Source organism: Tasmannia lanceolata, unplaced genomic scaffold (genome assembly GCF_043159265.1).
Source record: "Tasmannia lanceolata isolate RefF3 unplaced genomic scaffold, GAP_Taslan_0.1 ptg000018l, whole genome shotgun sequence".
Taxonomy (NCBI): Eukaryota; Viridiplantae; Streptophyta; class Magnoliopsida; order Canellales; family Winteraceae; genus Tasmannia; species Tasmannia lanceolata.
In genome coordinates, this window is record NW_027518695.1 from 24853633 (window position 1) to 24871444 (window position 17812).

Here is a 17812-nt window from a genome sequence, read left to right on the forward strand (position 1 = left end):
TAGCATGTGGTTCTTCTCGCCGCATTCCAGGTTTTTTGTAAAATTTTACTTGTTTTTTTAGCTACAAACAGATATGTCCAAAATCTCTCTCTCTCTCTCTCTCTCTCTCTCTCTCTCTCTCTCTCTCTCTCTCTCTCTCTCTTGAGGGATGATCTCAACATCTTTCACTTGAAATGTATTGTTATTGAAAAGATGGTGCTTGTAATCAGTCCTTACAGGAGAAAGGACAGGAGAAGAGGGTACAATGGCCAGAAAGTGGGGTGAAAATATCATTTCTCCGGTAAGCTCAAGCAATTAAAGGCCGAACCACCTTAATTATATAAATTCTTCCACACAACCACCCCATTCTTCGCAAGAAAGAAATGCCTTTTATCATTTTTAACATAAGTGGTAACCCCCTGCAGCAACCCTTCGCATGCTTCTCTGTTGCTAAAGTAGCTCCCATACCGTACCATTTAGCACTCATTTGGGGTATTTGTAGAACAATCTTTCTTTTGAGACCTTTGTAGACTCAGAACTGGCTGCAAGAAATAAGCTACTAATCTGATTGCTAGGATCACCTGATCAGTGTGTTTTGAATGATTACCCTCCACAATAGGCCCACCGTATGAACGGGCAGGATCCCATGTAGTATCATTGATCCAAGGTCAATTCTGAAGTAATAAAATCTGACCAATGTAGCATGTGGGTTCTCCAGTCTTTGGGTCCATGCCTTTGAACCATAACCCACAAAATTTAGAGTGCACATAAACATCTAAGCAAATTACCCCCATGCCAAGCATAAATAACAAGGAGATTGGATGAAATTGGAGCAAGAAATGGGATAACAACAGCATTCTGTATCAGCTATCCTAACCTGTTTGGATGAGGAGCACTTCGTCTCTACTTGTATTAAAGACAATTGTTGGATGAATCTCTCTACCTGCTTCAATCTACGACTTACACTTCATACAGCAAAAAATTTACACGATTTTTGGTATTAACAACCACAATTTACAAATAGGGAAATTTACCAGACCTGGAAAGCACAACCATTGGGGTGATAACTTCCGTGGTCTTCGTTCACAAACTATAAGCCCTGTCATTTGTCAACAATAAAATAAATAAATAACACATCCAAAAATGATGTCCAACAATAACCCAAAAAGAAAACATAGCAGTTTACATCCTATCAATTACCAACGTATGGGTGTGTATCTCGACAAATTCTTATATAGATCCATGTGTTTGGATGCAACATGATACAAGTGCATGCATTTCTATTTCATCTTAACGCATTTGTCTACAATGCTGATTAATAAACCATGAGCATTCCTTCATGCTTCCACACGCATGTACATGTGCCCCTTGAGATGCATTGGATTCCTTATGCATGCAAGGTTGATAAAGCATCTACCAAACAACACCAGAGCAGTGGAAAAACTGTAGAGTTGACCCCGGTTCAGAACACATGGGCCATGCACAAATTGGGTCATGCATAAAGACATATGTTTGCATGTGTTTCTGTGCGGTGGTAATACTTAAAAGCATGCATGGACATGAAAACACATTTTTTCGGAAAGCTATGAATGTAATTAAAAAAGAAATAACTACAAAAGAGGCAAAGTTTGCATTCTAAAATATGGATACCTCAATCAGCCGCCAAAAGAATTCTGCAACTCCAGATCCCATGTACCAATGACATATAGGGAGTTTGAATACTCCTTTAAATTGAATGCATCACAAAAAAGACTGCAAAGAAAAGTAAAATGGTCAAGGTTCCATCCTTGCAACTAGAAAATAATCTAAAAGTTCCATTCACTAGTGTATTAATGTAGCACATACATCACACAAGGCAGCTGACAAGTCAATTCAAGACATGCAATTAAATCTCGCTAGGAAAAAGGCGCTAGAGGTGGTTGCAAAATTTACAAATGACCATTTGTTAGATTAATACTTATTTCTGAGCCAGATGATTCATCTTGGTCTTCCTTGGAACGGTGCACCAGTAGAGTCCTTTTAATAGAAGGCAAAGATCATTGACAGAAGGCCAAATCCGTGCAGGGCAGTAGATACTCTTAAGTCTTAACAAACAATGAAGTAATCCTTCACAATAGGTAATGCTGCAGTGTTGCCAGTATTTTTATTTTTTTTAAATTGACAATTTTATTGAATATTGGTTGGGACAAGCAGTCCCTTCCATATTACATGATAGGGATCAATGATCCAGAAACATTCCCTCAAGGGATTACAAAGAACTGACCACTAACATTTCCTCCCTCGAAACACAGTGCTCTCAGATTCCGTACTCCAACATTGAGTAGCAACTTTCCTTTCAGATGATGATTATACCCCCTTTAGTCCCCCACGCATCTTTAGCCACCCATTGTTGATTTGAACTACCCCATATGCCATTGATTAGCGATTCTGATACACTCATCGACTTCGATTCAACAATAGCCATGACATCCGGTTGCCATGCTCGACACAATTCCTTCACGGCCAATCATTTTCTTCCTGACCCCAAGCCCCTGATAGTCCAGATAATTATCTTCATTGATAAATGATTTGATAAAGACCCCTTGGCTTCTCTCAAAGCAACCGCTTCAATTCCCTCCTTCCTTTCTCCTTGACTTTTTTCGCAGTTCAGGTCGTTGAATCCCTATTATTCCCAGACATATATTTTCAGACTCATCCCCGCGGCCGCAAATTACATCCAGCCGAAGGTTTGGAAGCTTTTTTGAGTTCTCAGCCAGCCTTTGCAATGATTCCAGAGACTTGTTGGCATTTAACAAATGGGAATCGACAGGTACGCCACCCAATCCATTACTCGAAGTGACACCGATATTTGGCCGAATTTTTTTCCATTTTGGGGCAAGATATTCCTGCATAATATCCTCTCTATCAGTGTCTTTCTCCTTTCTAACTAACCACTTTGCTTTGGGAGGCTGTGCAAACTGCAGATTCGCCTCCACAAAAGTCCGGTGGATGAGTTGATTGATCTCCTTTTTCAGAAACCTTAGTTGAGATGGAAGGGAGGCATCCATTTTTTGCCGCTTCATGTCACCGGTATCGCAAGCCGGCCACCGGACACTCGATCTACGACGCTGTAGGGGGAAAGTTCTCTTATTTTTTCTCCCCGTTCTCATTTCAGCATTTTTCTTTCTGCTTTCCTCCATTAGTGGACAAAAGTTATCTTGCCTGACAGGCACCACCTCCCAGGCAGACTGAGCTTGTGCCACCTGCAATTGATTCATGCTTGATTTCACCACGATATCACTATCTGTTCCCTTAGATTTCCGAAGACCATGCTCAAAAGCCTTATTTTCCTTTATTTTCTCTTTTACCACAGACGTGACCGGCGATAACGTCAAGGTGCATGGATCTTGTGCCACCTGTCCCCATATTCCTTTTGATATGGCCACGTTGATGTTATCTGGTCCCGTCATTTTCTGCCTCGTGTTTGTCCAGCTAGCGTTTTGACAGCTCTCATCTAGGGCCTTCCTCTCTTTAATCCTGATTGGTTGTTCCTTAGCCACGTATTCATTTGACTGAGCCTCATTCCTCGTATCTTTTTTATGTTTGAATTTTAACCCATCGATCTGACAAGAATCCCGCCTTTCCCAGGAATTTGAATGGACGGACCTGATTTCCCCCACCACCGATCCATCCCGATCGTTCATCCTCCCTTTGCCTTTTTGCATCCTCTCAGACAACCAATGAGATTCATCAGGTGAGTAGCCGTTGAAAATTGTTTTTTAGAGGTTTAACGATTCTGCCCTGGTCTTCTCGGCGAACTAATTTCCTCAGTATTCCGCGGCTTAAGTGGTAGTTTTTCCCCGTTCATAGACCTTTCAGGCTTCTTGTGATTGGCGATCAGATCAAATGGATAAGTCTCCTTCAAACTAGTGAATTCGATGGCTGCATTCTTTGTATCTTCGTCGGCAACACCTATCGAATAATACCGGTTCTCCACTTTTAATCTTACTACTGATCTAAGAAATGCCCATTCAGAGGTGAAGACCTTGGCCTTAGCATATTCAAGACTTTGAGGGTTGTCCCCTTCTAATTGAATCTCCATTACCGTTCCGAAAAGACTAGCGAGGGCGTAGACCGTAGTGTATGCCCAGGCATGCATCGGGATCCCATAGAATCGAATCCATCTAGCTTTCGCCCCCGTTTTTAAAGCAGGGTTCCAAGGATATAGAGATAAGAGAAATTCTCCGAATACGCTTGCGCCTCTTTGGAATATCATATTAGCCTGCTCTTCATTTTGAAATCCAAACAGAACTTAATTCTTACTAACTGTGAATGGTTCTGGAAGTTCAGGGAGTCCCCAAAACCATTTCGCCCATGCCCAAATTGAGGCAAGATCCCAATCTTGTTTCTTTAAACGGCCAACGAGATAGGTTTTTAGCAGTTTGATTCTGTCCTGAACTTCTCACCCGGAAATTTCCACTGTTTTAGCAACTCCATCATCTACTGTCCTTGCATCACCATTTTCAGGCCATCTACCTCCATTGACATCATGGTTCCCTCGTTCTTTTCTAACGCCCTATTTGTTCGATGTCTGCTTTTCTCCACATCTTCGGCATTAAAATCTTCATTTGAAATTATGATAATCACATCTCCCACACATCCAATCTCCAGGTACAACTTTTATTTTACGTCCAATGGCAGTACCATAAACATCTTCCTTCTCGATTACTCCTCCCATCCCCCTACCCCCCGTAAAACCCAACTCCAACTAAACTTTCAGTGTTATAACTAGCTAAAGTTTCATTTTTTTTTGAATGATATAGCTAGGAAAAGTTATTGCCGATCCAAGATAATTGAAGGTCAAATCTATACAAGCCACACTCTACTCTACATTCAAAGATATTCTTTTATTGAATGTGAAAATAAACTTTAAAAAAAAAAAAACTGGAAAATAAACTTATTAAATACATCTAAAGATATTAGTGAAGTCCCCATAGTTTGCTTGTCTACTAGCACCACTATGACCATTGGTTTAGCAAAATTAATTTGTTGCACTGAAGATAATTAATAGAATCTAAATATCACTGTGAGATTAAGAACTTGCACCATGAGATATCCCAAGAAAGAAAATAAGTTATCATCTGCAAATTGTATATGGGGAAGTTGCAAATTAGAATATTAGGTTTTCCACCAACCTGTTGAACACTTCCCAAGGTTCGCCACAACCTTGAACAAGAAGGGAGACTAAGGTTTCACCTTTCCTGGGTATCAAACCCCTCCAGCTTTTGGCAAGCCTTTTAGGGAGGCAATAATGAGTATAGAGGACCAATGCTCCAAATCAGAACATTAGCTTTACCACCAACTTGTTAAACAATTCCATAGTTCTGCCGCAACCAGGAAGAAGAAGGGGGAACAAGGGTTCACCTTTCCTGGGTATCAAACCCCTCCAAGCTTTTGACAAGCCTTTTAGGGGGGCCATTAATGATTACAGGGGACCATGCGAATGATACACGCACCGACGCACCATAATCTACAATTGCAATTTCTCACCAAACCCAACTTACCCAGCAGTCTGAAATCCCACCCCAACATAGGTGTTTTCCATGATTATCGTCGACATAGTTGCCCCTCTCACAGCTTTATTAAGAGAGTTAATGCACTCATGAGACCACGATATAATGTCCTTGTATAAAAGCCCCTTGAGACCACAATATAAGAAGGCGAGCACCTTCCTCAATCTGGCCGCTAGCACCATGGACAAAATTGTGCACACACATTGCCTACTAAATTTATTTATATGAAGTTCCTCAATACTGCCTCTTCATCCTTCGTTGATACGACTTATAAATTAGGCATCAACACTCCTGTCAAGGCAAGCTTTCTCTCATGGAACTCTTCGCAAAAGAAAATTAATATAAAATATTAAAAAAATGGGTCCTCTTTAATAATTCCATACATGAAAGAAATCCAGGCAAAGAACCATCCAGACTAGTGCCTTGCGTCCTTTCATCGCAAATACTGCTTCAATTGCTTACCAATAATTATTCATCTATAGTGCCATGACCACTTCCTCAATGATACCAAAATCAATTGCATCTAACTTTGGTTTAAATCTCTCAACTGCCTTATATAGAGATTAGTAAAAGGAGACAGTTGGATTGGTGGTTACCATTCAAAAAAAAAAAAAAACAATTGTATTGGTGGGTACCTCAATGATGAATGTTACATTTATGTCGTTCGAAGGCGGAGAACTCTAGACCTAAGATCAGACCATTTCGGACCATCTGAGGGTCGGACGGATCGGTGCCACGGATAGATGATCAAGACTATGCCAGATCATGTTTTCCCAAGGCCAAAAAACATCATCCAGATATCAGACGGCGAGCAAATCAACAACCCTTGTTTCACCAAGGGTCTTGATTTTTAATTTATTTTAGCTAGTTATAAGCAAGGTTTTAAATTTCGGTTTCGGAAGGAGTTTCGGTCCTCACCGAAAACGAAATTTCGGAAATTTTGTTCGAAATCCCACGAAATCAGAAAATGTAAGATTTTATCCCGCACGAAATTTCTGCCGATATGGCCGAAATCTCGGTAATTTCGCCCGAAATTTTAGGGAAATATTAGATTATGAATAAAATCCCGTTTTTGAAGTGATTTTCCTAAATTTTCGGACCGAAATTACGTTTCGAGTTTACTTAATTTCGATTTCAGTCTCGAACAAAACCCGAAATTTCGGGTTCGGGTGTCAGTCGAAATATAAATCCTTGGTTATAAGTTGAAATATTCAATTGGCAGAACATAATCTTGTTTTAGTTATTTTAGGAGTTTAGGTTGCTTTTTCTATATTAGAAGAATTTTAGCTTTACCAAGGGAGATTTTAGGGAAGTTTGAGGTATTTTAGGATGTCTTTTTTTAAGAGTATTTAGGATATTATCATTTGTGTTTTAGTAGAATTATGAAGTTTAGTTTGAGGAGAACTTTGTCATGGCAAGTTCTGTAAATTCGCATGATGTAAAACATTTTTTCATGGCTGGGTTATTTTGAAATAAAGTGAAATTTTCTAAGATATTTTCCTTTGATCCATCTTCAAGTTGAATCAAGAACTCCAATGAGAGCTCCTTGTTCCTCTTGTTATCTCATAAATTATTTGATTGGATTCCGGCAGCAACTCCATATTGAACCTTCTTCCTGCTTCAACTTTCACGATTTCTCACAAAGATTTGTCACATGAAGCAGCCTTCTCTACTTCTGCAAGAGAAGCCGCTTACTTGCTCCAAGTTGCCAATCCAAAATACCGAAGATCGCCTCGATCAACAACCTGGAGACCTGATAAGTTTCAGCCCAAAATCCCTTCAATCCAGTCAATTTCTCCACCTTCTGGTTCCCTAAGGTTTCTTTTTTAAATGGCTGCAAATTTTAATAAAAGAGGGGGAGAGACCGAGATGGTCAATACAAACTTTACAAGAGCAAAAGAAACAAGCACAGCATAAAAAAACAAGGAACCTATAAATCAAGGAGGGATAAAATCAAACATTTCAAGCCCCGCCTTAACTGCACTGTCCCTAGCCAGTTTGTCCGCCATGCTTTTGGCCGACCTCCGACAATGCATGAAAGTAATCGAAGATCCTTCAACAATAGCTTGCATCTCGTCAAAATAGGGGTTAAATCTCCAAGGGGGGCACCGAAGAGCCCCTAAGCCATAGGATGCCGCTTAGGGAATCTCCTTCCATGATCACCCTATCCAAGCAACCTCCATCTAAACTTTTAATCCCCTGATGGACGGCTCTAACTTCCACCTCACTTGCATCCCTAACTCCAATAGGCCCTGCAAAAGCCCAAATGATTTCGCCCCTCGAGTTTCTTAGGACACCTCCAATGCCCACCAAACCCAGGTTCCCTATACTCAATTTGTCAAAATTCATTTTAAGAAGCCCTTGATGCGGGAGCTCCCATTTTTTAACAATTTCAATGGGTACTTCAGAACTCGTATAGATTTCCTTCCAAGCCTCCTTTAATGAATAAGAAGTGGGGAGACTTAGCAACACCTTCAAACACTCTATTATTCCTCTCTCCATAGCTCCCACAAGGTAGCTAGAAGAGAGAATATTGTAGAGGGTTTTGACTTTCTTTTTTCAAGAAACTGTCTACCATCCCTACAAAAGGTCTGAAAGCTTAGGCAGAAAGACCAATAAGATCCCGAATCTGTTAAGGATTTTACCCCGGACCTCCCTATCTAAATTACAATGAATGAAAAGGTGGTCAATAGACTCCCCTGCCGCTATGCACATGATACAGTGGTCATCAATCAGAATTTCTCTCTTCCATAGAAAGCCTACAATTTGAATCCAATCACGAAAGGCTGCCCAGCTGAAAAATGGTGACTATAGGAGGCGTTTTGATTTTCCATACTCTGGCTCTTCTTAAGAGCACAGGGCAAGGCACAAGCATGTTGTAGAAGGATTTGACAGTGAACACCCCAGTAGAGTCCCAGCTCCATATCCTTTGATCCATTCCAGACCGCTTCACATAGAACCCTTCTAACAATTCAAGTAATCTAGCCACTGCCACCATCTCTCTTTAAAAGAAGTTCCTTCTAAAGGCTGGCCTCCATCTATGAAGCACGGGTGCGGGTGCGGGGTGCGGGTGCGGGGTGCGGGTGCGACACGACACGGGTACGTGGGTACGTGATTTTCCAAAAAACTTGGGTGCGGGTGCGTTGAATATAATAATAATTTTTATTAAAAAAAAAAATTAAAAATAGGAAAGCAATCAAATAACCATAACATCACCATTCACCAAAATGGAAAAAGGGCTTTTATAATTTAAACCCCCCTCCCCCCAAAAAAAAATGTTATTGGCAGCCCTCCTCTTTTTTTCTTTTTTTTTTGTTTTAAAACACTTAAAAACGTGTCGGGTGCGTCGGGGTGCGCACCCGACACGCACCCGACCGTCAAAATTTAAAAAAAAGGGTTTTTGAATCGGGTGCGCACCCGACACGCACCCGGGACGCACCCGAGCGCACCCGTGTCGGATACGCACCCGATACGGGTACGCGGGCCTTTTGAAGCACCCGTACTTCATAGGCCTCCATAAAATCCGATCTCCACTCCTCTCAAAACAATCTTTCACTAAGCCATAGGAAATCCTAACCAAGAACACTTGGTTCTCAGTTGACCAACACAACAGCCTACCTATGGGCTTTTCGCCAACCTCCATCCATCACAGCCGCCCAGCCATCAACCACATATACCAACTCTTCAACAGCCGCCCAGCCATCAACCACATACACCACCTCTTCAACAGTAAAAAATCGACTTGCATAGCCCAACAGCTGCAAGCCTTAACCTTCAGCCAATCCTTCACCCAGAATAAGCACCCCTATTTCAAATTCGATTGAAACCCAGCCACAAATTTACTGTTTGTTTTGCGCAAACCAGTCCTTTACAATATCCTCACTGAACCACCATCCTAACACCCTTATTTAAGACCTCCTAGCAGCAACCTCTTCACCTTATAGTTTGCTGCCAACACCCAGCCCACATCAATTGATTTTACACAATCCTAAAGTCGCATAAACCCAGCCTATCTTCACCCGCAACACTCCCATGCAGCCACTTAAATTCTACCCAAGAACCCTAAACTTACAGTTGCAATCCTCCACTTTACATCTTAAAACAGCAAGCCTTAAACCCAGCCGTTACCACTTTGTTTCAGCCGATCCTAACTAATCCAAACTCCTTCAACAGCCATCTTGATTCTTTAACACTTTCTTAAATCCTTAACAACTTCTTGATATCCACCACCCAATTCCTTTCATCTAAACCATTCACCAAGAAATCCTTCCTCGCCACCCAACAACTTCTTTAAACCCCAAGAGCTTCCAACCACTATTCCACCTCAAACCAAACCTCCAATAATTTAAACCATAACCTTCCCTCTGACCACTTTTGATCTTGTACTTTCAATTAAGATTTTCATTAGTTTCAGCCCCTTTTGGGCCCTTTTCTAACAGTTTCACGTGCCCCTTTCAACCCTTTCAATCACCCTTTTCGTTAGTTTCCCTTCCCTTTTCCCTTGGTTTTCTAACCTAAGACCACCACCATACTCTTAAGCTTCCACCACACCATCTGTTTGTTTGGTATCAAAGCTTCCACTATCTGCCTCTACATTACTCAAGGTCTTCAAACTCCGTACCATATACCAATGGGCTGCTGATGTGATTATTTCTTCTCCTTGTATTCACAATATGGTGGAAGAAAGGTGTGTTCTTGTCACCATCCTTTAACCACTTTTCTCCTTGCATGCTGCTTTACACAAGCAAGTTTTACATAAGATAATCAAAGTTGAAGAGAATCTTTGACTTTAAAAATTACACTGCCAGACAAAAATAGCGAAATGCAGTATATGGATGTTCTAGAATCACATACGCATTGTGACCCAGAGATAGCAAAACTAAGTAAAAAGCATATTCCATGAAAGAAGTACACCAACAAAAAGAGTGTGCATATAGAGATACTAAAATATATGTCATACGACTATCATCAGCTGCACAAACATAAAGAACTTTTCGTTTCATAGTGAACATTAATTAAGCCTCCTTTACAGTTTCAAAGTAATTATTCGATGAAAAGGCAGAAATTTTTCAAACAATGCAAAAACAACTTCTGTGAGAAAATTTACTCATCTCTACAAACACAATTTACAGTTAAGAAAGAAATTATAAAATGAAAGAAGTAATCTTTAATTTAGAGCAGCTTACCAATCAGACAAAGAACAAGAATGACCCAAAAGGCTAATTGAATGGGCCGACTATATTGAATTTGATACTGAGACCTTTGAAGCTGTCGTTGAACAGCTCCAAGCCATCCATACAGCTGCTTATTATAAGATTCATCATTACAGCTATCCAGGCAGCTCTTACTTTTTTCATAGCAAGCATTGATGCCCTTTAAGAAAAAAAAACAAAATAAGGAAAATCCTCATAAATATCATATTGCTGTAAGCATGAAATAATCAAGAAATGAAATTCTAATTACAATAAGAATAATATAGAAAGAAAAAAAACAAAATTCTCACCCTACTCAATTGATAAGACCGCAATGGCATGGTATCCGCAGCTTGGTGACAATCCCCACCCTTCCATTTCCTGAAACCATTCTTCAACCACTTCAGTTTAGGCGTTGATGATTCCGTTGACCTGGTGAAGGTAGTAAAGCTGGGAATCTTTGGCGGCAAATCTGGTTGTCCATCAAACGGCCGCGGCGGGGTGTCCTCAACTGAGACTGCAATTTTCCAGGTGCCAATGTCGGCACTGGCACTTGCCGTCCTCCGATACCCATTCACCTTCTCCTCCCTTGTCTCTTTCATATCCAACTCAAGTGAATGGCACGAATTCTTTGAACAATCAGGTATTGTGTCAGCAACCATCTGTTCCAAATTCCTTTCTTCATCCTTCCCAGCAGGAATTGTCACAATCATGTCACCGTCGGGTAAGGGTCCGGTAAGAAACAAAGCAAGCTCGTCACTTTCTCCTTCATCCAATCTCACCCAAGGCAGCACAGTCTTTCCATCCTCGAGGACCAAATTCCTGATTGAATCCTCTATAGTTAAAATCTGATTCTCAATTGCAACCACAAATTGGCGATGTCTGGTTCTTGCATCCTCCGTCAAGCATGATCTCACCGCCCGCTCGAACTCCTCCAGCTGCATCAACAGCCCGAAAATCAATTCTCAAAATTCAAAAAAAAAAAAAAAAAAAACCTAATCCACCCCAAAAAAAAACCTTATTCCACCAAAAAAAAAACCCTAATCCACGCCAGAAAAATGCTAATCTACCCATTTTTAAAAAGAAAAGCCCTAATCCACCCCAAAAAACCCTATTCCACCCGAAAAAAAAACCTAAAAACTAAGCAAACAATAAAACCACCTGCCATTTCGCAGTGCCGAGTGCGGTTTGCATCTCTCTGCGAAGTTCATCATAATTTCCAACGAATTCAGAATCATCCTTCCTTCCACGGATCCATCTTCTATAAGCAGATTCCATCCTTCAAAAAGAAAGACAAAACAAACCCTAAGACAAACCAAATGCAAACAAAAGAAAAAACACCAAATACCAAAACAAATAATATATTGAAATCCTACAAGTAACACTAGAAATTTACAATTCCAGATCCAACAAACAGAAATCATCAAATAAAAAGAATCAACAAAATCCACCTAAAAACTAAGAAAAAACAAAACCTTCAAAAATAATATATTGAAACCACTCCAGATCCAACAAACGAAAATCATCAAATAAAGGATCAACAAAATCCACCTAAAAACTAAGAAAAAACAAATCTTCCTTAAAACTAAGAAAAAACAAATCTTCACAAATAATATATTGAAACCCTACAAGTAACACTAGAAATTTACAATTCCAGATCCAACAAACGTAAATCATCGAATAAATGATCAACAAAATCCACCTAAAAATTAAGAAAAAACAAACCTTCAGAGATAATATAATGAAACCCTACAAGTAACATAGAAATTACCCAAAAAAAACGTAAATCATCAAATAAAGGATGAACAAAATCCACCTAAAAACTAAGAAAAAAACAAACCTTAAAAAATAATAGATTGAAACCCTACAAGTAACACTAGAAATTACCATTCCAGATCCAACAAACGTAAATTATCAACAAAATCTGCCTAAAAACTAAGAAAAAAACAAGCCTTCAAAAATAATATATTGAAACCCTACAAGTAACACTAGAAATTACCATTCCAGATCCCCCCCCCAAAAAAAAAAAAAAAAAAAAACGTAAATCATCAAATAAAGGATCAACAAAACCATAAGACAAACCCTAACCCTAACCTGTCGGCGGATTCCTGAACTTCCTCTGCGGCAGAAAAAAACGGATCTTTCTCCCATCGATCGAAATTCGAAGTCATCTGATCCTCTTTCTCGCGATAAAAAAAAAACTACAAGGAAAATAAATTAAAATTTGTATTTCAAATTAAAAACCCTAACCCTTGAAATGGGGTTGGTGGGGAGATGAGAAAAGAAGTTTTTCTCCCTCTTCTCAGGCGTTCTTCTTGAACCACGAGCGAGTTTGGGGATGGACCAACGGCTACGATCTTTATTTCTGGAACAAGTGGTATCATCTCAGCCGTTCGTTTCAATCACGAGCGCCAATGGAGAGTGCTACTTTGTCGGTTAGTACGGAAGCCTCCAAGTACTGTCGGGTTCCAAAGGTTGCTGATATTCCCACTACCATTTTTTATAACGAGATGAACTCGCCTTGTCAATTATTACTGACTAACTGTCGAAAGTGGTGGGGTAAATGGATATTCGAAAATTCCATTACTGTCCGCATCCGAATCCGTTTAAAGCAAATATTGTCCGCATCCGAATCTGTTTAAAGCAAATATTACCTGGTTAATGGTATATCCGATCCGTTTAACATTCGATTATGAGAAGAACATCATTTGTAGTTATTAATAATAATATCATTAAATTTATTTTTAATAATGACACACTATCTTTTGTTTCTAAAAGAAAAATGAATTTTCTTTTTGGAAAAAAAAATAAGTGTTTTAGAGACGAAATAGAGTAATAAGGAAAAGAAAGATAAAGTGATGCAGTAAAATGTTCAAATTTACTGGATAAACGGATATGGATAATATCCGAATTTGAACAATATCTGTCAGAATCAAATTTGGTAATAGATATTAAATATTCGTTGAATTTGAATCCGAATCCGAATTCAGATAGCGTATACTGTAATCAAATTCGGATATAGCCATATCCGCTTCGAATTCGATCCGTTTACACCACTAGTCAAAAGTTATTACAATTCCCAAAAACCTCTCGAGCTAATTAAAGAGGAAAAGATAATGTGAGTTAGTTCAAATATCTGTATCCTTTGCGTAACCTGTAAACCTGTGACATATATAGCTAGTGAAATTGTATATAATCATCCCCATTTCTTCCCCGCACCCCCTTGTAGTATGAGAAGAGAAATCATAAATGAACTAGAAGGAGGGTGGCAGGGAGGGAAAGATGAGGGATACATCACTTACAAATTATATATATTCATCCCCATTTCTTACCACGGCCACCCCCTTTTAGCGTGAAAAGAGTAATCATAAATGCACTAGGGTGGGGGGGGGGGAGAGGGAGAGATGATGAATATATCATATATTCACTTCCCTGTATACTTGTGGGAATATGGAAAATCCATCTCTGTTTAGTAAGCATAGTTACAATGTTTGAATTCAAGAATCAGAGGCAAAAATATTTAGAAATTTGGGAAAATATTTGGAAAGTAAATAATATCATAACTAAGGGAGACGAATGGGAGAGCCCAACAATGACAATGTTACATTTGTGCAAAAGAAAAAAAAAATCTAGTCTTTGTTGATTTTCCTAAACCTAAGGTGAGGCTTACCACACTTGTGACATTGTGGTGAGAACCCATTTGGTCGGTCTCACCGTTCAAAAAAAAAAAAACATTTCCTCGGTCTCCTCGATCCTACTCTCAGTCTCACTCGCACGACACCAATTGTTTTGGAAAATTATGAAAACTATATGCATTTTTCTATTTACTATGCATGTATCTATTATATAGACTTATTTTTTTAAAGGAAAACACGTCTAAAATGGGATCCCATACAGAAGACAAAGACGATGGTGAAAATCACCGAAGATTTAGGCATTTCAACTGATTTTTTTTCACTTCGGCTCTGTTCCTTTCGACGTAAGATTTGTTTTATGTTCGACGTAAAATTTGTTTTATTTTCATTTTTACAATATGAAACAAATCTTACGTCCATTTTTACGTTGAAAGGAACAGAGCCTTCATCGGGGTGTGAGCTCACTGTATTGTATTCTTGCACATCAGAGGATATTGTTCTTTTCTTTTTCTTTTTTCCAAACGAAATCATGTTTTCCTAGCAACCCTTTTTTCTAATTAGGATACAAAAAAGACATGAAATCATGGTTTTAAATTTCGACCGAAATTCGAAATTTCGGGTTTTGGTAGGTACCGACACCGAAATGTCACATACCCGAAACGGTATTTTATTTCGTCCGAAATTTAGGAATTTCGGTCGAAATTCGTGTTTTCCGAAATTTCACCCAAAATTTTTTTTTTTAAAATTTATTTAATATTTTGCCAAAATTTCAGCCGAAATTTGGTATCAAATATAATATTGTTTTTATCGTTTCACCGGATTTCGGCCAAAATTTCGATTTCAGTGGGGTCCGAAACCGAAATTTAAAACCATGAATGAAATGATGGTTAAATGCATGTGTTTATTAGATTGATGTGAGTTCAATTTTTTGTTTTGAATTTTATGAGATATTTAAAAATAATGAATGTGAATTTCACGAATTATTTTTAACTTGTAGTGTAGTAATCTTTTTAATGGGCTTCTGAGAGCTTTTGGGAATTGTAATCACGTTTGACAGGTTAAATAATAAATGACAAGGTGAGTTAGTGCCGGTGTCAGAACATTGTAGTGCAGATATTAGTAGCCTAACTTTTGTATCCACAGCCTGTGAAAATATAAAGTAGGGGAGTATGACAATATTTAAAAAGGGATTGGCTAGCATGCATCGCAAATGGCATTTCGCGGATGGCCTGCCACATAAGCTCACTTTTCAGCAGATTTTGTCTTCATTCACGAGGTGGATGCTCTCACATGAAACAGATTATCTGCGAAATGGCTTCTGCGATGGAGGCTAGCAAAATCGATTTAAAAAATAGTGAGGATATCAATTCATCTTATAAAACTAATTTCGGGGTTTGACAAAGCCAACGGCCTCATTATTTGACTGTCCTCATGAATGACGAGAACAAAGAGACTCCTAATTTGGATTTTCTTCTCATAAGAATGAAGGACCAACGCCAAGTTGCTAAATAGTTTTGTCCAACCAATCGGTGAGATGAGAGAAAGCACCAATACACCTGGTTTGAAGTGTTATGCTTTTTATTCTGTTTTGCCAATCTTCTGGTTCATGATTTATAAATTCAAGTTTGGGTACCATGAATTTTGTTTCACGATAAATTAGTTCTGTCAAGCGATGAGAGAGGGTGAGAGGATTAAGGGTGTCAATTTTGGCTCGGGCTCGGAGGCTCGCTCGAGCTCGGCTCGAGTCCTTAACGAGCCGAGCCGAGCCGGCTCACCAGGCTCGTTAAGCTTAATGAGCCGAGCCTAATTTAGGCTAGGCTCGGCTCGGCTCGGCTCGTTAAGAATTTAATATATTTAAATATATATATATATATATATATATATATATATATATATATATATTATATATTAATTTATACATTAAAAGGGTTGTCCAGGGAGTGAAAGGGGGGGGGGGGCAAAATATGTCACTTCATTTTTGGAACCCCATTTGTTACTAGGACCACCCCCATAGTGTAAAAAAAGTAGTCAAATTACACTAGTAGGGCTGTCCAGGGAAGATGAGGGGTGTGAACATAATATAACCCGAGCTCGGTAAGGCTCGCGAGCTGCTCGCGAGCCTGGCCGAGCCGAGCCGAGACCGAGCCTGGTTCGAGCCCGAGCCGAGCCTGGCCAAGCTCGGCTCGTTTACACCCCTATAGAGGATAGACAAAGAGCATGAATGAGTAGAGGGTGAGATGTGGCTAAAAAACGAGGAAAATTCCCCAAAATTGTAGTAATTAGAAATAGAACGGTCTTGTGCCTTAAATAGCTTTAGCTTTTAATTTTTTTTCTTTTACCCATTTACCCTTTCTTATTGATAAAGGCACATTAATCCTCTAAAAATCTCTCTCTCTATGGGGTGCAACTCGGGTCGGGCTCAACCCAAACCTGACGGATTCAACCCTATTTTGGCTTGGGTTGGGTTGGCATTTCATCGGGTTGGGTTTTAGGCCATTATCCTAATTGAGGCCTACAAAATGGATGGTTTAGATAAATCTTAGGTGGGGCCAGCAATACAAAAGTGGTTGGGTGCTGCTGAAGCATTCCTCTTAGTTTTTATACCTACAACTTAGGAATTTGCACCTGGTTCGGACATCTTCTTTTATCCTTCCTCTATGCGCTTTGAACTTTTTCTATATGTAAAGAATTATAAAACACTAAAACTGAAAATTATGAGTAGTTCTGAAACTAGGTGAGTCTATGGGTATACTTTGAAGGAGAAAATAACAACCTCAAATGAATTAAAATAATAAGACAAAATCTACTAAAATGTGACCCTATGTGGCTATTCCCTTTGCAAAGAGGGTGGTGATATTTTCACCCTCCTGCAGTACTTGCACACCCCCTTTTTGACATAAAGTTGCCCACTTTTAACATCAAATCAGGTTCTAAGGAGGGTGTGTACGTAATGCCCGCGGGGCGTGGGGGGTGGGGGTGAAAATATCATATAGCCTCAAATGGCTTACTGCGAAATTGCCTGGGGATTTTGCTAGGCACTTTCACATAAAACTATTTCATGGTGGACTTTGCACTAGCGAATGGCCACACGAGCTCACTTCTTAACATATTTTGTCTTGTTCACTTAATTCACATGAGGTGGTTCTTCTCTCTTGCAAAAGTCAATCGTGAAATGGCTTCACTTGAAATTGCCTAGCAAGTCTCCCTTATTATAAAGATTAAAACAGAAAAATTGACAAATTGTTATGGTTTGATCGAATGACCCAAAACATTGATCTTATCATTGAGGATTTTTAAGAAAATCTCGAGCATTCTATGCCTTAATCTTCTGGAAATGACATCCTTTCTGCACAATTCTACAACCATGTGGATTAAATTATGATGATCCACTAGATCAACGATCCAGATTACATACATATATCCTAACGTTGATAAGCGATCGTACATGTAGTCG

The 17812-nt window shown here is 39.3% G+C and overlaps 1 protein-coding gene across 3 annotated transcripts; it reads right to left on the bottom strand.

The window, feature by feature from the left end:
- Positions 1-777: 777 nt before the first annotated feature.
- Positions 778-13048, bottom strand: LOC143849955 (Syntaxin/t-SNARE family protein). Of its 3 annotated transcripts, XM_077359273.1 has the most exons (7): positions 12818-13048; positions 11885-12002; positions 11035-11661; positions 10718-10904; positions 1630-1731; positions 1019-1078; positions 778-922 (listed from the first exon to the last, which is right to left on the bottom strand). In XM_077359273.1, exons 1-5 carry the CDS (start codon positions 12892-12894, stop codon positions 1706-1708), a joined length of 1035 nt encoding a protein of 344 aa, XP_077215388.1. In that variant the 5' UTR covers positions 12895-13048; the 3' UTR covers positions 778-922; positions 1019-1078; positions 1630-1705. The 3 variants fall into 3 exon arrangements, with proteins under 3 accessions (XP_077215388.1, XP_077215387.1, XP_077215389.1); XM_077359272.1 differs by having other exon boundaries at positions 778-1078; XM_077359274.1 differs by lacking the exon at positions 11885-12002 and having other exon boundaries at positions 778-1078; positions 12818-13026.
- Positions 13049-17812: the final 4764 nt, after the last annotated feature.